Below are 20,245 nucleotides of genomic sequence, written 5' to 3'. Positions count from 1 at the left end.
AAAGGCTGTACTTACATTACTTCGGTATCAGCAGTATTTTCTTAGTCAATTCCATTTCTTAGAAAAATATTTTACTGCACATACCTTATTTGCAGGAAAACCTGCACGCCATTCCCCCTCTGAAGTACCTTACTCCTCAGAATGTGTGAGAACAGCAACTGGATCTTAGTTACGTCTGCTAAGATCATAGAAAAAACGCAGGCAGATTCTTCTTCCAAATACTGCCTGAGATAAACAGCACACTCCGGTGCCATTTAAAAATAACAAACTTTTGATTGAAGAAATAAACTAAGTATAAAAAACCACAGACTCTCACGACCTCCTATCTATGTTGAGACTTGCAAGAGAATGACTGGTAATGGCAGTTAGGGGAGGAGCTATATAGCAGCTTTGCTGTGGGTGGACTCTTGCAACTTCCTGTTGGGAGGGAGAATATATCCCATAAGTAATGGATGATCCGTGGACTGGATACACTTAACAAGAGAAAGAGCTGTTTTCTTTGGGGCATGCCCCGTAAAAGGCCCTTTTAAGGGCTGGTAAGGTAATAGAGCTGTTAACTTTTTAATGTAGAATAGGGTAGGGCATTTTTTTATTTTGGGGGGCTTTGTTATTTTATTAGGGGGCTTAGATTAGGTGTAAGTAGCTTAAAATTGTTGTAATATTTTTGAAATGTTTGTAACTTATTATTATTATTTTTTTGTAACTTATTTTTTTTATTTTTTTGTACTTTAGTTAGTTTATTTAATTGTATTTAATTGTAGTTATTTGTAGCTAATTTGTTTAATTAATGTAATGATAGTGTAGGGTTAGGTTTAATTGTAACTTAGGTTAGGATTTATTTTACAGGTAATTTTGTATTTCTTTTAGCTAGGTAGTTATTAAATAGATAATAACTATTTAATAACTATTCTAACTAGCTAAAATAAATACAAAGTTACCTGTAAAATAAATATAAATCCTAAAATAGCTACAATGTAATTATTAATTACATTGTAGCTATCTTAGGGTTTAATTTATAGGTAAGTATTTAGTTTTAAATAGGAATAATTTATTTAATGATAGTGTAGTGATAGGTGTAATTGTAACTTAGGTTAGTTTTTATTTTACAGGTAAATTTCTCTTTATTTTAACTAGGTAGCTATTAAATAGTTAATAACTATTTAATAGCTATTGTACCTAGTTAAAATAAATTGAAAGTTGCCTGTAAAATAAAAATAAATCCTAAGATAGCTACAATATAATTATTATTTATATTGTAGCTATATTAGGGTTTATTTTAAAGGTAAGTATTTAGTTTTAAATTGGAATAATTTAGTTAATAAGAGTTATAATATTTATATGTATTTAATTAATATTTAAGTTAGGGGGGTGTTAGGGTTAGGATTAGACTTAGGTTTAGGGGTTAATAATTTTATTATAGGGGGGCAGGATAGGGGTTAATACATTTATTATAGTGGTGGCGGTGTAGGGGGGCAGGATAGGGGTTAATAGGTATTATGTAGGTGGCGGCGGGGTCCGAGAGTGGCGGTTTAGGGGTTAATCAGTTTATTATAGTGGCGGCGGGGTCCTGGAGCGGCGGTTTAGGGGTTAACATATTTATTATAGTGGCGGCGGGGTCCGGGAGCGGCGGTTTAGGGGTTAATCAGTTTATTAGAGTGGCGGTGGGCTCCGGGAGCGGCGGTTTAGGGGTTAATCAGTTTATCAGAGTGGCGGTGGGCTCCGGGAGCAGCGGTTTAGGGGGTAATACATTTATTTAGTTGCGGCGGTGTAGGGGGGGACAGATTAGGGGTGTTTAGACTCGGGGTACATGTTAGGGTGTTAGGTGTAGACATCTCCCATAGGAATCAATGGGATGTCGGGCAGCAGCGAACATGAACTTTCGCTATGGTCAGACTCCCATTGATTCCTATGGGATCCGCCGCCTCCAGGGCGGGGGATTGAAAACCAGGTACGCTGGGCCGGAAAAGTGACGAGCGTACCTGCTAGTTTTTTGATAACTAGCAAAAGTAGTCAAATTGTGCCGAACTTGTGTTCAGAACATCTGGAGTGACGTAAGAATCGATCTGTGTCGGACTGAGTCCGGCGGATCGAAGCTTACGTCACTAAATTCTACTTTTGCCGGTGTGTAGGGCTTGATAACTAAGGTGAATCAGCCTCGCCACAAATACGCTGCGGAATTCAAGCGTATTTGAGGTTGACGGCTTGATAACTAGAGGCCCAGGGGTTGGATGCGTGAGATGATACGAGGAGAAATAGACTTGTTTGGCCAGGCTGAGCGCAGAGTTGTAGGACATAAGGATGAATTTATAATGCCAGAAGTCAGCAAAGGTACGTGATTTCCTCCACTGCCATTCAGAAGCCTGTGAACATCGCTGAAGATATCTGGTCTGTTTGGTGTGCCACAGTTGCCATTGAGTGATTGATGTACGTCGAAGAGTGGAGGGTGCAGCCTTGTCAAGTGTTAATTTTAGTGCCGAATTATACTGTAAAGGCATGAGGTTTGGGCAAGAGAGGGATGAAATGTTGGAGATCAGAGGATTTAGTTGAGTGGAAAAGTCTATGAGATCCAAGTCATTTAAATGAGAGAAGGGACATTACATGAGAGAAAATGTGGAAGCCAGGCTTTAAAGTGGTCCAGAAATTGTGATTCTGGGCCAGGGGGCCGATAGATAACTGCAACACGAAGAGCTACAGGGGAGAAGAGGCAGATAGCATGAACTTCAAAAGATGAGAAGGAAAGAGGGGGGGTGAAGGAATGCAGTGAAGGGTACTGTGTGGAGACAGGATAATTCCTACTCCCCCTCCTTGTTTGTCTCCTGGTCTGGGAGTGTGACTGAAGTGCAGGCCGCCATAGGACAGAGAGGCTACAGCAGTTGTGTTAGAGGAGGAAAGCCAAGTTTCAGTGAGGGCTAACAGGTTAAGTGAACGTGAAATAAATAGGTCGTGAAAAGATGCAAGCTTATTGCATACAGAGCAAGCATTCTAAAGGGCACAAGAGAATTGGGGTGTACTAACAGAGGTGTAGTTAATGAGGTTTAGAGGGTTACGTGGGCAAGGTGTATGAGGTGTCATTTGGGGAAGTGAATTGAGGGAAGCAGAGGGTGGACCTGGGTTAGGTGAGACATCCTCAGCTGCAAGAAAAAAGAAATATTGTGAGCGAAAGGAGATGAGAATGTGTCTTATGCAAGTGTTTAAGTTCAGAATCAGTGAAGCATGGCTGGCTGAGGGATGTGAGATAGGAATAGAGTCCATGTGTGTTGTAGAGAGGGAAAGGTAGAAGAGAAGGAGAAATATGAATGTATTTAGATGTGTATATATGTATTTACAGACATGTATACACATATAAACACAAATACATATATAGATATACAAAGACATATATAGAATTGCATTGGAGCCCTTTGCAGTTAAGTAGATGAAAACATGTGAAAGCATATTTATGCAATATTAATTTTTAATAAAGTGTTATAGTGTGTATTTACTGTCAATACTTCACACTCTAATGTTCTGCACATAGCAAAATATGTGCTATGTATTTAAATATATATATATATAATTTTATATATATAATATTTTTTTATAGTACCAAATTACCAATATATATATATATATATATATATATATATATATATATATATATATATATATATATATATATATATATATATATATATATATATATATATATGTATGTATGTATGTATATATATATATATATAAAACACGGAAGGGAACTGCACTCTAAGACCGGACCAGGTACACATCCAGTGACTGAGCAACATCCCAGCCCTGGGTACTAAATAGCACTCCAAAAAAGCTGTGATGTCACCAGAGCCACAGGCAGTTAACCCCAGTCCGGAATGGGTGCAAGAAACAAGGGTGATTACAAACAAAAAGTAATACAACACATAGAGACACCCAGCACTCACCAGCTAGCTCACCTCACCTAGCTCATCCACCTGTGCACCCCTTCTTTGTTCTTAGTTTGTTTGGCTTTGTAAGCTCGCATGGTGTGGCTGTGTTAGGGACTCAGGCAGTGGAAAGGACCTTGACATGGTGCCTGAGTTTTTCCCATTTGGCCAGATGCGGTAACTAACCTTTCCAGTTGTGATTTTATCTTAGCTGTGAGCTAGCTGGTGAGTGCTGGGTGTCTCTATGTGTTGTATTACTTTTTGTTTCTAATCCCCCTTGTTTCTTGCACCCATTCCGGACTGGGGTTAACTGCCTGTGGCTCTGGTGACATCACAACTTTTTTTTAGTGCTATTTAGCACCCAGGGCTGGGATGTTGCTGAGTCACTGGATGTGTACCTGGTCCGGTCTTGGAGTGCAGTTCCCTTCCGTGTTTTGTATTTCTCTGGGTGATTACATCCACCTGTGCACCCCTTCTTTGTTCTCAGTTTGTTTGGCTTTGTAAGCTTGCATGGTGTCGCTGTGTTAGGGACTCAGGCAGTGGAAAGGACCTTGACGTGGTGCCTGAGCTTTTCCCATTTGGCCAGATGCGGTAACTAACCTTTCCAGTTGTGATTTTATCTTAGCTGTGAGCTAGCTGGTGAGTGCTAGGTGTCTCTATGTGTTGTATTACTTTTTGTTTGTAATCCCCCTTGTTTCTTGCACCCATTCCAGACTGGGGTTAACTGCCTGTGGCTCTGGTGACATCACAACTTTTTTTAGTGCTATTTAGAACCCAGGGCTGGGATGTTGCTGAGTCACTGGATGTGTACCTGGTCCGGTGTTGGAGTGCAGTTCCCTTCCGTGTTTTGTATTTCTCTGTGTGATTACATCCACCTGTGCACCCCTTCTTTGTTCTCAGTTTGTTTGGCTTTGTAAGCTCGCATGGTGTGGCTGTGTTAAATAAATATGTATTTATGAATAATGTGAAGAACATTGGAATGTGAAAATATTCATATTTTCATTTCGTGTTAGCGTACTTAAGATAATGTGATCAGGTTTGCGCTCGAGTAGGGCGTTAGTTTCTTATTCCACTTTTTTTGCTCCATTGACTTCTATGGGGGAATAATGTATTCCACACGCAATATTTTAAGTTCTGCTTTTTTCGCACGTCTATTAGAGCACAAGTGAAAACAGGTTACTTTCAACTTGTAATATGAGCTCTACCCAACGCATGCAAAAAGCTTACTTTTAGTGCAGTCAACTCTTGAGCGAGAGCATTAAATCACGCTCCACTTGCAATCTGGCCCTTAGCACCTAATCATAGACTCCTGAGTGCCGCAATTTTTAGCTGAGGCCCTGATATTCAAAGATTCTCCAGCTTGGAGAGAAATTGTAGTTCAGATTTTAAAAAGGCTGAACTCACTGAATTTTCAAAAGAAAAAGGGCTGAACTCTCCAGCACTGCAAGATATTTCTCATTTATGTATGTGAAGCAGAGACAAGCCCAGTGTATAGCACTGCATGATATGAGAGTTTTGTTACAGTTACACTTTGTGCATTGTATTTTATATTACCGATACTATACATTACAGAATGGATCCTTTCAGTATTATCACATTTAATTAAGCTTTGCACTTTCTCATTTGTATTTTAATAAATTTACATTTTGATCTAGCAGTGATTTTACACATTCTGATTATGCTTTGAAAGTTTCTGTGTTACTTTAATAACTAAGAACCATACTTTCTATTTTTCTGTGTATCTTTAATAAATTACATTGCACTTCGTATTTTCTCCATTGTAAACTACCAGTTTCAGAATGTGAGAGGGACAGGGCAGTTCCCTGGGCTGAAAAGGGGAGTTCTCATGGTATGTCTGAAGCCCACTCACAAGTCTTGTGAAATTTTGTAAGCATTTTAAACAAACTGGTCTCACTGATTTGTCTTGCCAGCTTTATGCAGGTAAAGTTTTCTCAAAATTCACAATACAAAAGGGACATAAAACAAGTTGGGATAGAGACAAAATATAATAATATGCACTTTAATTACTTTAACTACAAATTTATATTGCAGTGCCTTGCCATTAACCCTTTCTTTTTAGCTTCTGAATTGTAAAGCTCTAACTCCCCCCACACATTTCCTTCTATAGCTGTATCTATATCTATATCTATTGTTGTTTTGGTAGAATGCAAAAATGCATAGGGATTATCTGCTGGAGCATTAATAGAAGCTGTGAACTCAATTGAAATACAATGCCTGTGTCTAAACACTGATAAGGGGGTGGAGTTGGCTTCTCCAGACAGCTTAGCTATGTAATTAATTTAGCTTATTTTCGAAAATATTTTAAAATAATTGCCAGCAATTTTTAAACCATTTTTTATGCAAACTATTTTTTTTTTTTTTTTTTAATAGGTTTTTATTGAAGTCATAAACAAATATAACAGTAATGAAACGTCCAACAATGGTAGCAAAGGAGAATAGTACAGAACTAATACCATGATCTTGCCAGGTAAACTACACAAGTTATGCCAACATTGTATACATTCAAAGATTTATAGAGTAGTACTCCATGGTGAATGGTAAAAGAATGGAGAAGTGATAGCTGGTTAGTGTTATGAAGGAGCATGGAGGTTTACTAGGCAGTAAATCTAAATCTAAATAGAAGGGGCATATAAATCCCGTTTATTAAAGGTATTAGTAAAGAGTTTGGACCATCTAGATTGAGACCTCATTTTTTTTTTTTTTTTTATATGATATGTAGACTAGAAGTGACCCCACCTTGTGATAAATAAATACACCGTAAAATATTAATTAAGAAAATATAAAAGCAAGGAAGGGTTGGTTTTATGGGGGAAAGGGAGGGGGAAGATAAAGTATATTCTCCACATTATCATGAAAAGCATTTATAGCATTATATAAACTAGTAAAAGAAGGATAAACATGGAATGGCTTATGTTTGGCCACTTATGGACCAAATTAGCGGGGAGGGGGATAAGGGGACGCAGCGGGCAGGAGCCGCTCAAAGTGGAGTGGGGAGGGGAATGGGGGGAGCAGAGCCAAAGAGGACAGGAGAGCAGGTATGAAAAGACTTATTAGATGGATATGAGGGTGGGCTTCACAGGGGGGACCCGTTATTCACATGACTACTGGGATGGGCATGGCTTCATCAGAGCAAAGAAATTATCTAAATATAGTGTTATGCTTATATAATGAGAAAGTAATGATAAATGCGTAGAATATGCGACCAAGGTAAAACCAGAGCTCAACTGTGGGAAGTAAGGGGCCTTGCCAGTTACTCTGTATCGAATTATGGAAATAATTTGGCTCACCAGATGGGGGCTTTGTATAAACTTAAGCTCATAGCAATATATGTGTTAGGGTATTGAATCAGCTACCTCCTGTGAAGGATTAAAGTGGTCTCACCTTAATGAAAGAAAAATAAAGCACATAATGTAAATACGTTAACGAGAGATACAGAGAATACATATTATAACCATTAGCAATCGTATCAGTGCAGCGGAGCCCTTGTCAAAGTACATATATATAGCAGAAGCTAGAGATTATAGATAAATAGCGTGATCTGCATACCTGCCTGAATGTCCGATAACACAAATATTAATACCAGAGGAACTGTATTAGCTATGTTTCTGCACACACGCTGTATCTATGTATTAATATTCTGATATAGAGCTCGACGCTACATTTCAGCTGTATTTATATATTAGAGTGCACCATACTGGATTTGTCACACAGTACATACTGCCCCTTCAAACTAAAGGCCCTAAATTGTATATGTTACAATGCACAAGTCGTATCTGTGTACTAGAGGGCTTTCTATTCAGCTTGTTGCTGAACTCACTTTGTACCCATGAACTAAAGGGATTACGCTACTTTTATTGCTATATATAAACTGTACCTATATGTTAGATACCAGTATGCAGGCAAGGGTGCAGTTCATAATAGAATGATATAATGGTTTGCATCTGTATTGCAACTAGAAACTAACAGCATACTTAGGTATATCATAAAAGCTGATAGCTATACAGAGATAAACTCAGAAAGAGGGAGATGCACATATTAGTAGTGAGATGAGTGAAATCGACGTTCTGTGAACTGAAGGCCCTTTTCTATACCTTAGCAAAGAAATCTGATATGTATTAATCAACCTGTTTATAATCTAGTTGATATATCAGGTACATGGTTATATAGGGTTAGATATATGTAGAGTTATATAGACTCTAGCTCTGAGCCAACATGCACCTAGGTTACTGCTACCTCAGTAAAATGTTAATGAGATTGGCCAGAACTAGAAATTATGCTAGGTAGTCATTATTTAATAGTATGAAACATAGCAGCCAAATACTGCCTAGTAGCATAACAAGAATTTAACAGAATTAGGCTCAGATGAAATACTAAGCTGATACATAGCTAGGGTAAGTTATAAGAGTCCCAAAACCTCCTAAAGCAGCTGTGCTACAGCGTACACTTCTTACAACTATGGACTGGGCCATGAGAACTGCACTACAATACCTAGACTATAAAATAAGCCCACACCAGATTTAGTATTAATATAAACAATAACATGCAAACCATAATCTTAAGAACAGAAAGGAGAAATCACCCAATACCAAACCACCCACGACATTGTATAGCTAGTAAAAATAGTAGAGCATTTACAGAGTATTAGACACATGCTATCTTAATATGCTCTGTACACGTGACCCTTAAACATATTCATTTAGATACTTAAAGCCAATAGTAATGATTATGTTATGAAACTAAAATGTTTACCTTATATATTAACAATAAGAATAGGCTGACTATTATATAAGCTACATAGTGATAGGGTGCTGGTGGCGAATTATATATAGGGAGGGACATTTATTATAAAAAGCTACCCATTACTTCTAAACATAAAGTGGAGGTTTGGGGGAGAAGCAGAGAGATATATAGGGTTATTGTGAGAGTGTCCCTCACTGCATATAAAAGGGGGACAGGGAGTATAGATAAGATGCAGAAAGAATTATTAGGAAGGCCCTGTGGTTATTTAAGGTGAGGGGAGCTCAGCTAAATGTTCATGGCGTGGTTACCACCTCAGGGGATAGAGCATACTAAGGGTGAGAGACAGTCTTGGCAACACATCATAAGGGTATAACATCTATGCCTTATGAGCCAAATAAGAAGATAATATACATGACAGGATAAGTAACAGTTAAATTAGTAATAAAGGTAAAGACCATGTTCAACATATGTAACCTATAAAACTATGAAGCCTAACAGTGCTAAAGTAATGTTATGTTTCCAAAGGTTTAGCCAATGCCTAAACGTCTCTGCACTTGCTGGGCTCTCATTACGGGTGACCTGCTGATAAAGAGAGCTCTGAAATTTCTGGGGAGTTGTAGTCTCTGAATAAACTCAGTAGAAATGTGGCACAATAAAGTATTGTCAAAAAACACACAATAGGGGACCTGATAGAGGATATTCAATAAAACAGGGGAAACAAATAACATAGGAGATCAGTATTATACTAACAAGTGTATTAAACAGAATTGTCAGCAGTCCTGAATAAAACTTGAAGCATGAGCATAAATAGAGTCTGCATGTACCCTGCTATGAATTGACGATCAATAAAGGAGACTGAGGGTTGTAATTAATGGATCTTCATCCTATACCCCAAGCGGATCAGTCATTTGACCACCAACCCGTTCTCCTGATCTGTCCGGGACTTAACCATAAGAATGTTTACCCAATTCCAGATCGGGCATCAGAGCATTCCTCTCTGAAGCGGTAGGCAAGACTATTAGATAACATAGGCAGGGAGCGTCGTTTGGGAGCAAGCTCCAGGTGGGTCACAGCCCTTAATAACCCGCTCAGCAGCACCTCCGGGTCTGAGTTTCTGGCTAAGGCAAACTCCATGTCGGTAATGGGAGCGGTAATAGTAGCTTTCAGCTTGCGGGACTGATCTATTTCTTTCCACAGTCTCCATGTCTCCTCCTTCTGCATTACGCGATGCTGTGTATAAGAGAACTGCGGAGTGCTGTCTCGCTCACATATCCACATCGGTAAGTCAGGGCTGGGGATCTGTATTGCTGTGATGCAATATTCCTCTATCTCCTGACCTGAAGTCATGTTCGGCTGCAGTGTATCTAGATCGCAGGAATCCGAAACCTCCACTATTACCTCAGGCAGCGGCTCAGGCAACTGCGGGTCCATGGCGGCTCGCAGCTCTCTAGAGAGCAACTGCCTGTGGTTGTCTAGTAAGAGCCCCAACTGGTGAAGGGCAGAGATTATTTGCCTCTCCATAGTATAACGTACGGGGAGATTTAGAGGGCGAGGATGTATCTTTGTGCAAAAGGATAAGTCTAAGTCTAGGTGTCTCCAAAATGGCGGATCACTTCATGCGGCAGTCTCAGCAAACAGAAAAGTTGGTTGCGTTGCTAGTTATTCCGTTTTGTTGTCCCATATCATGTGCCCCTCGCTTTATGCCATGTTTCTAGTCAAACATTGAGGTAGAAAGAGTCCCAACATACTAGATGTATAAGATTTTGTGATCAAACTTCAGGAGCTCTAACATGGCACGTCTTTCTGTGTCGGCTGCTGGCTCCGCCCCCATGCAAACTATTTTTAATTAGCCCTTTTAGGATATCCCCAGATCTCAACCTGTTTTATGTCCCAACAGAAAAGTAATATATATTAAAATATAGACAAAAGCAAGTTAAATTGTAGTGAAAACATTTCAGTTTATTTTGGAATTTATACAAACGGAACCTTTATATCAGCCCCAAACATATTAAGCAAAGTTTTTATTCCTTTTTGGGAATTGTCTCAAATTGATATCTAGATGGTAATGACTCTTTAATTTAGAGACAAAGCTTCTCTTATAATAAGAGGTCTAAGGTGTATGTTGGTTTAGAGAAAGTGGTGAGGTTTTCCCTTTAACTTATATATTCACACGCTCTTCCATCCATCTAAGGACCTTATGGGTGCATGGATTAATATTTTGTGGTAAAAGTATATTTAAAATTCTTTCCCTTTTTGTTACTCTAAACGTGGTGTGTAATGGATTAAGTAAATACCATCTTCACATTGTCCAAACTAAAAGTTCATGTAACCTCTTATTTGAAAAAGTAGGCTTGCAAATTATAGATTTATTTCTGGGGGAGAGAGAAGAAATGCCTCCTCCATTTATTACCTTAAACCTATTGTTCAATGGGTTATAAAGTTTTAATGAAAACATCATGTGCAAGAAGGCCTAGTTGCTTACACTTTTCCTCCAGAAATGTACAAGCCAGGAGGGTTATTTTTTGTCACCCTTACAGAAACCAAGGACGTGATGATCAAAAACTCGCCGGCATAAGAAATATAGCCAAATCTTCTGGGGCTTTTTTTGAGCATTATTTTGCAATGTAGGTGTCTCTCCTTCCCATCCAGAACTCAGCATAGAGAGATAAACAACTCTCAAGAAAAAAATTGCCTTTTTTGAGGGACTTTGAGGGACCTTGAGGTACTGGTGAGACGTATTAGATCATCTCACCACAGCCCCAAGAGTTAAGAACCCATTCTTTTTTATTATTTATATTATTGTTGTTTTTTTACCTAAAAAGCTGTGTGCAGGCTTGTCCTCCACTACTCGAATTCTCCTTGCTCCTGCAGGGATAACTGCAGCTTCAATATAACCTGTGGACAAAAAAAAATAACAGGGTCACACAATATTTCCGGGATATTATACCCATCACCAAAGATGTAGGCTTCATCCCCAAAAGTGGTAAACCTTACAAAGTATAGAACCCAGCAGAAAGGGTCACTGACACCATCATGAGGAAAACCCAAAATCTGGTTGGTGAAATGTGATGTGAAGCCATACTTAAATAGATGTGACAGGGAAAAAGTAGACACAATAGAAACTAGATGTCAGCCAGAGTGAAACCAAGATCAGCATTATGCTGCTTTCGTGTCAGTGCTGTGCTCTGATGCAGATGGAACAAATACATGATATCACAAAGTCAGAACAACTAAATATCCAAGTGAGCTGCTTCACTGTAAACAGCCAGGGGATGTTGGCTTTGGCAAAGCAATGTTTATATTGCAGCACTGCCAGACTCTTAAACATTATATTATTTGTCATTCTGAGAGAGGACTAAGCAGGCACCAATCCCCAAGAAACGGGAATGGTGTGAATTAAATCGGCCAGGGAGACCTCAGAGAAGGCAGATCTTAGCTCAAGCCCAGGCTGACATCATGTGGGATATTTTGACCCAGTTTTTGCCTCTGAAGTACACTGGGAATAACATTAGGGGCCAGGCATGCAAACACAAGGCAGGCACACACCAAACAGACCCCCTGTACAGCACTTGGATTAACCCATTCACCAGAATACAAAGGGATCAGAGTGTCTATCCAGAGTCAGTAGATCACAGATTTAATAAAGAAGAATATAGGCCGAGCTGATGTGGTTTCTTTAATCTCAGTTCAGAATGACAGGTTTCCATTGAACATGATATCAAAGCATTTATGAGTTTTATCAATGTTATACCTTTCCCACATTTGTAGCTAAATTTACACTGATACTGTTATCAAAATCTTTTTTTTTCTGGTGTCAGACTGGAAAATAACTTTAATAAATCACCCACTTTTGTGTATGAGTAATGCATATTTTGACAATGATTGTATTAATCTTTTTAATGCAGAAGGGGACGTAATGCAATGTAATTAGACTGGATCACTACAATAAAAGAGTTGAAAGGTTTTTTTCTGATACATGGGTAATGCTATGTGAGTATTTACTGTAGTATTGTGATATTAAGAGACATTTCACACTGTGTTGGTGCATTAGAAGTGGTATTTAAAATTGTTTGCTATTTAAACAGATGTTTTCCTTTATATACAAAATTATACCATAGATATTCTACCTGTGGTATTGATTTTTGTAGTGTTCAGTGTTGTCGCTTTATGCGTGTCTTATTTTGTATTGTTATATCCAGTGCTTTTAATAATGTGGTATGTCATTTTCTGTATTACAAGAAATCTACCATTCTATAATGCATGATCAACAGTAGTGTGCATTGTGCAGTATTGTTAACAGAATACAAAGAAAAGAGAAACTAGCAGCATACAAAGAGTTACAAGATATCACTCAGCGGGGGGGCTTCCTTGAGGTAGGATGCCCCTAATGTTCATCCAGACCTCATACCCTAATCACTGTGCACACATGATTTCACTTAAACTCAATTAGATATGTTAGTTATTACATCACAAATGTGAACAGAGATTCCCAAGAAGTAATGCAACTACATGAATAGTCTTTTTTTTTTGTTGTAAAGTCAACAAAATGTAGTGATTTTCTATTGTATGTTCTTGGGTTAATATATCAGTGATATAAATACATTAAATTAAAAACATTCCTTAGATTATTGTGTGCGTGTGCAGATTCTGAAAGTGAATGAACAGGAGAACCCAACTTTACAGCGATTCGCTAATATAGCGCTAATACGGAGCTGAAGCCCAACCTACAAGGATTTTGAAACAGTAATGAACTCATCACGAGTTTGTGAGAAAGACAACTGGCGCCATTTTATTATGCGCAGATCGGTCTGCTTACAGCATTACAGTACACTCCGTGTCTGGCAAATTTTACTACAGTAATTGTCACTGTTTTACAGATACTGTACAGTTTTTATTGAATACTAATAAAATACTGTACTGTGCTAGCATTAAACTAAACTTAGCGCTACTGCAAACCTAATATATGTTAGTTCTGTTTTTAAACACACTGGCAAGTGAACAGAAAGCGAAAACTGTTTTTCTCCGCTTTAATTTTTTTTTACTTTACAGCAGCACTCCGGTCCCTAACCTGCAGTATTAGCGTGGTATTCCTGTATTTAATATGATGTGCTCAGCTAATAACCATTTTTGTACCTAGAATAATAAGGAGTAATTTTGCTGCATGAACCAGTTTTATGTCCCTTGTCACTGTGAAGGGGCTAATAAAAGAGCAGAAGATGTGAGCATGATGTAAACACAATGTTCTGTTTGCATTGCCAACATGATCCCCAAAGAAAGAGCAACCACAAACAAAGGAAAGGCACAATGTCACACAGGGCCCACACTGTTCTTACATGAGAAACACTTGGGGACAGTCTTTGGCTTTGTCATGACACATGTGGAAACCTTCTTACAATGACTATTGTTGACTAGGAAACACAAACAAGTCATGAGTCTTTGGTTCTTTTATAGATAAAAGTTTAACAAAATGTCTGTTTACTCTTTAGCATCCTCAAGGAGATATGGCCAACAGTATGTGGACATCCCTACTAATTATTGAGTTCAGGTACACTCATTGCTAACAGGTGCATTAAACACTACCTACTGGTTAGTGCATAGTGCCTACTGTAAACTTTAGTGGGGGAGGGATAATGGTCTTAGGGCATTTTTTAGGCTTTTGGGGAGCCCCCTTAGTTCCAGTGAAGGGTCATCTTAAAGGGACAGGAACAACAAAATCTTATTTCGTTATTTGGATAGAACATACTATTTTAAACAACTTTTTAATTTACTTCTATTATCAAATGTGCTTCATTATCTTGTTATTCTTTGCTGAAGGAACAGCATTGCACCACTGGCATCTAGTTGAACACATCTAGTCAGCCATTCACAAGTGACAAATATTTGCAGGCACCAATTATTAGCTATCTCACACTAGTGTAAGATATGTACTTATATCAAGAGAATGAAGCACATTTGAAAATAGAAGTGAATTTAAAAGTGTCTTAAAATTACATGCTTTATCTGAATCATGCAAGCTTAATTTAGGATTTTCTATCCCTTTAATTCTACAGGATACAAAGACATTTTTGACAACTGGGTGCTTCCAATTTTGTGGTAAAAGTCTGGGGAGGGCCTTTTCCTGTTCCAGCATGACTGTTCCCTAGTGCACAAAGAGAAGTCCATGAAAACATGGTTTGACTAGTTTGGTCTGGAGTAACTCAAGTGGCCTGCACAGTGGACTCAACCCATTGAACACCTTTGGGATTAACTGTAATGCCGATCGTCAGTGCTTGATCTCACAAATTTTTTTTTTTTTAGCTGAATGAACAGAAATTCCCAAATACACACTCCAAAATCTTGTGGAAAGCCTTCCCAGAAGAGTGGTGGCTGTTACATCCACAAATAGGGGTCAACTACATATTAATGGTTTTGGAATGGGCTGTCTAACAATATCATATAGGTCAGTTGTCCACATACTTTTGGTCATATAGTATATGTACATTAGGTCTTTTGACAGGAAAATAATGAGAACGTGCAGTAAAAAAACATGGAACAACAAAATGTATGCTTACCTGATAAATTGCTTTTTTCTTGACACGGTGAGTCCACAAATTCATCTTAATTACTGTTGGGAATATTCCTCCAGGCCAGCAGGAGGAGGCAAAGAGCACCACAGCAAAGCTGTTAAGTATCAATTCCCTTCCCATAAACCCCAGTCATTCGACCAAAGGAAAAAGAGAGAAAGGAAATAACACCAGGTGCAGAGGTGCCTGAAGTTAACCCTTTAAGGACACAGCTTTCAGTTTGCTCAATTGTTTTATGACGGAAAAATTCCGTCATATGTCCTTAAGAGGTTAATATAACAAAAAAACTGTCTGAAAAACAGGGAGGGCCGTGGACTCACCGTGTCAAGAAAGAAAGAAATTTATCAGGTTAGCATAAATTTTGTTTTCTTTCTAATGACAGGGTGAGTCCACGGATTCATCTTAATTACTGTTGGGAATCAATACCCAAGCTAGAGGACACAGATGATAAGCACCACTGCTTGCAGAACATTTTTTCCAAAAGAAGCCTCACCCGAAGCAAAAGCATCAAATTGATAGAATCTAGAAAAAAATTGTGTAAAACAGACTAAGTCGCAGCCTTACAAATGTATTCTACCGAGGTCTCAGCCTTGAAGGCCCAAGAGGAAGACATCGCCCTAGTGGAATGAGCTTTAATTCTTCTCAGGAGACTGCAGTCCAGCAGTCTCATAAGCCAAACGAATACTACTTCACAACCAGAAAGCAAGAGAAGTAACAGTAGCTTTCTGACCCTACGTATTCCAGAAAAGCAAACAAACAATGCAGAAGACTGACCAAAGTCCTTTGTAGCCTGCAGATAGATTTTAACAGCCCACACAACAACTATGTTGTGCAAAAAACGTTCTTTATGAGACGAGGGATTAGGACAGAGAGAAGGAACAACAATTTTCTGACTACTATATCTGTCCGAAACAACCTTAGGAAGAAAACCAAACTTCGTATGAGGAACTGCCTTATCTGCATGAAATATGAGATAAGGAGATTCATACTGCAAAGCTCAAAGTTCAGAAACCCTCAGAGCAAAAGAGATAGCAGAAAGAAACAAAACTTTCCAAGATAATAAACTTAATCTCTATGGAATGCATCGGCTCAAACGGAGTCTGATGCAAAACTAGAAAAACAAGGTTAAGGCTCCAAGGTAGAGCAACAGACTTACACAGGCCTGATTCTGATCAAGGCCTGACAAACGGAATACACATCTGGCACGTCTGCCAGACGCTAATGAAGCAAAAAGATAATGCAGAAAACAGACCCCTTAGGATACTGACTGACAACCCTTCTCCAGACTTTCCTGGAGAAAAGACAAAATCCTAGGATCCTGACCTTACTCCCAGAGAACCCTTGGATTCATACCAGTAAGAATATTTATGCCATATCATATGGAAAGGCTTTCTAAAAACAGGATTGCGAGACTGAATCACGGCCACAATGGCCGACTCAGAAAAACCATGTTTAGACAGCACTAAACATACAATCTCCAAGCAGACAGTGTCAGAAACGAGATTTAGAAGAAGGGAGAGGAGTCATCTCCACCAAGACTGCATACCAGATTCCTGCAGGAATCACGCAGGGGCTATTAGAAATACCAAACGTTCTCTCCTGTTTGCTATGAGTAATGACTCGCTGAAGGAAAGCAAACGGAAAAAAACAGATATGCTAGCCTGAAATCCCAAAGAACCACCAGAGCAACTAACAGAAGTCCGGTCTTCTGATGAGACGCCATCAGATCTTACTCCGGCACCCTCAATTTGAGGTCTAAGCTGGAGAACACCTCTGAGGGAGATCCCCCCTCCCCTGGAAGAGAAGCCCGAATGCTCAGAGATTCCGCTTTCCACTAGTCCACTTCCTGGTAAGAGAATGGCAGAGAAACAGGAATAGTGAGCTATCACCCACTAATAAGTCCAAGCCCCTCTTCATGGCACAGGAACTCCGAAAAACCAGCTAAGAACAACTGAGGCTAAGCCATCAGAGTATCGAAAATCGCTCTCGACTCCCGATGAGGAGAGTAGACTCTACCTGAGACCAAGGTCCCTGCCCTTTAACAACTCCCAGATGGCACCCCAGCCTAGCAGGTTGGGGTCTGAGGTCAGTATCTCCCAGGGAGATCTCCGAAAACATGTGCCCTGAGACAGATGTTCCTGAGACAACTACCTTGGAAGAGAATCTCTTGTCGACTGATCTAAATCTATTATGAGTAGATCCACATGATCCCCGTTGCATTGTTGAGTATGCACACCTGCAGAACTCTCAAAGGGACCGAATAAGGAAAACCTGTCCAAAGAAATGACCATTAGACCAATTACCTCCATCCGTGGAGCTACGAAGGGCTGAACATTGAACTCAAGAAGGTAAGAGGTGAATCCTTGATTTTCTGATATCTGTGTCAGAAAAAAAATCAAAGACAGAGAATATTATGGTCCCTAAAGACCTATCCATCCCGTGAAATATGGAAAAGACAACAAAAACTCTGAATGAGAGTTTGTCTATCTATTTACCTTAAAGCGCCAGAAACCAAATGACTCCGGAAAAGGCACCCCTGTAATTCCCCGAAGAACTGATCACTGCCCAGAGGGATACAAAAATCAGGGATACAGTGGTCATACAAACTACAATAGAAACTCCTAGCTTGTCCATTGACAGCTATCCGCCATAGGGATCAAATACTCTAAGCCAAAGTAGAAAAGCACCTTCTACTGTAGGCACCGTGCACCAAGATAAGTAATGGGGACGCAGCAGGAATCTATCTTGGTAAAGACAGTAGACGGGAATGAATCCCTAACAGCTCCCATTCCCGTGAAAACAATCCCCTAGCACGGTCTGGAACAGGAAAAACGTCCACAAGTAATCCCAGTAAATATTAAATTTACTAGATATCTTAGGATTGACAATGACAAGATATCGAAGTTGTCCAGAGTAGCCAAAACCTCCTATAACAACACCCGAGGAATCAGGCATGAGTCTGAAGGATGTCACTTCAGCATCAGATGAAGGAATTATACTTGTCCAAGTCTGCGGCTTCACCCTCAGATGCTACCAACGTATCCTCCTCATCAGACTTATGAGGAAGGCGACCTGAGTAGCAGAAAACGGAGCAGAAACTACACCATCTGAATCTCTAATGTTCCACTTGCCATTTCCCATAGTATAGTAAAAGCAGATAATGCCACAGATACCGTAGAAGACATCCGGGCAGCGAGGTCTGCAGGCAAATAACTCCTCCAGGAGATAGAAAGGAACCGCAAGGCACTGCATGTGACGCCAATGAGGCTTGGGACAAAAAAGGAGAAAAACTGTGACATTGCCTAAGCAGCATCATCCTAGGAGACAGTGTTTCAAAGATAAACAAACAATCTATTAGTTATACAGCATGAAATTGTATACAATAAACAAAACAAAAAAGTGCCACAGGGCATAACTAGTCTATAAATCAACCCAATGACAACCATGTTCTGGCATTTATGATATTAGATACCTTATATCTCAAAGAACAAAAAAAAAATAATTTTGAAGGCACAGGACTCTGTTCCAGGAATATGAAAAATATGACTCAGGTCTTAGGCTTCAAACAAACAAACAAACAAAAAAAATAAATAAATAAATAAAATGATTACCACCAAAAATCAGTGGAATCACTTTAAATATAAACACTTCACTAGGGGAAATAAGAGGAGCTGGCAGCGCTATTTATACATAACCAAATAGCTAAGCGCCCTCTAATGGTCACCAAAACGAAGAGTGAAATACGAAACATGAAAGAAACCATAGAGGATTTTCCATACAGTGTACGGTACTTCATAAGGAGCTTAATAATGGCTTCATTAATGCTTCTCACAAGACTAGAAAAAAAACAGCTCTTAGAAGAAAAACCTTGGTTTCTCTACAGAAGCATCGTTCCGATCTGTTGGAAGAGAAAATGGGCGTGTACAAGACAGGCTCAGAAAAAGCCCAAAAATGGCACTTCCCCACCATGTATAGTGAGGCGGGAACCAAGACACAACACAGAAATGAAGCGTGCATGTAAATCTAGCTGCGTGCCACATTCCATCAGCCCAACTTGTTAAAGCCAAATGTCTGCGACTCAAACCTGTCTAAAAGCACCCCTCTAACAGACAAAAAATTGTGCCGCTCTTTGCAATAAAAATCAAACCGGAGCGCACTTAAAACTGTCAGAACCTATGACTGAAGCAAATTACCGTTACCCTTCAAGGTAAAAGGAAAACAACGTACCCCTCACCCAAGTGACCATAACATCCCTAAGGATAAAATGTATAAAGGAGGGATCAATTAACCCTCAATATCCATCACATGAGCCATAACATATTCAGGGAATACTATCAAAAATTATAAACCCCTAGTCTCTCTTAGTCACACTGAGTGCCTGCGTCCTGCCAAGATATCCTACCCCAGGATATATATGTCCCAGATAAAATGCAGTATAAATCTTTCAAAAGTGCATGTCCCCCGTAACAGAGAAGACCCAGCACTTACCTGCATCTAGCCGTCCAGCAGGTGGACCGCTTATACAGTGTGAGAGGATGACGCTCCTCACATAGACCTGTAGAAAAAAGAAAGACAGAGTAAATCTACTCAGGCTTTCTATACTAGGGCAGCAAATATGTTAGGAAAACACAGCAAGGCCCACCTTACAAGTTCCTAACTGCTTTAAAGCCACCACTGCCCTACTGAAGAAACTAACGTGGAGTACAGCTAGACCCAATCTTGAAAGAAAAAGTCAGACCAAGCCTGCTCTGGCGTTCAAAATAATAAAATCTTGATTGAAGTGAAAATCTTCTTCAGACACCAAAACTTCACCTCTTCCTTGTACTGAAGGCAAAGAGAATGACTGGGGTTTATGGGAAGGGAAGTGATACTTAACAGCTTTGCTGTGGTGCTCTTTGCCTCCTTCTGCTGGCCAGGAGTGATATTCCCAACGGTAATTAAGATGAATCTGTGGACTCACCGTGTCAAGAAAGAAATCACTGTTATATTAGTAGAAAAATATAATGATAT

General features: G+C 39.3%; 1 protein-coding gene across 1 annotated transcript in view; it reads right to left on the bottom strand.

Moving 5' to 3' along the window:
- The window catches only part of ADAMTS17 (ADAM metallopeptidase with thrombospondin type 1 motif 17), a 611,877-nt gene that overhangs the window by 153,369 nt on the left and 438,263 nt on the right, over nucleotides 1-20,245 (bottom strand). Inside the window, exons 16-17 of the mRNA XM_053717604.1 lie at nucleotides 14,006-14,080; nucleotides 11,487-11,567 (exon numbers count right to left, since the gene is read on the bottom strand). Of these exons, the coding sequence (XP_053573579.1) occupies nucleotides 11,487-11,567; nucleotides 14,006-14,080 (156 nt within the window). The remainder of the gene's footprint in view (nucleotides 1-11,486; nucleotides 11,568-14,005; nucleotides 14,081-20,245) is intronic.

Source organism: Bombina bombina, chromosome 6 (assembly GCF_027579735.1).
Source record: "Bombina bombina isolate aBomBom1 chromosome 6, aBomBom1.pri, whole genome shotgun sequence".
Taxonomy (NCBI): Eukaryota; Metazoa; Chordata; class Amphibia; order Anura; family Bombinatoridae; genus Bombina; species Bombina bombina.
Note: the sequence above shows the minus strand (reverse complement) of the source record. Positions and strands in the feature narration are given on the sequence as shown.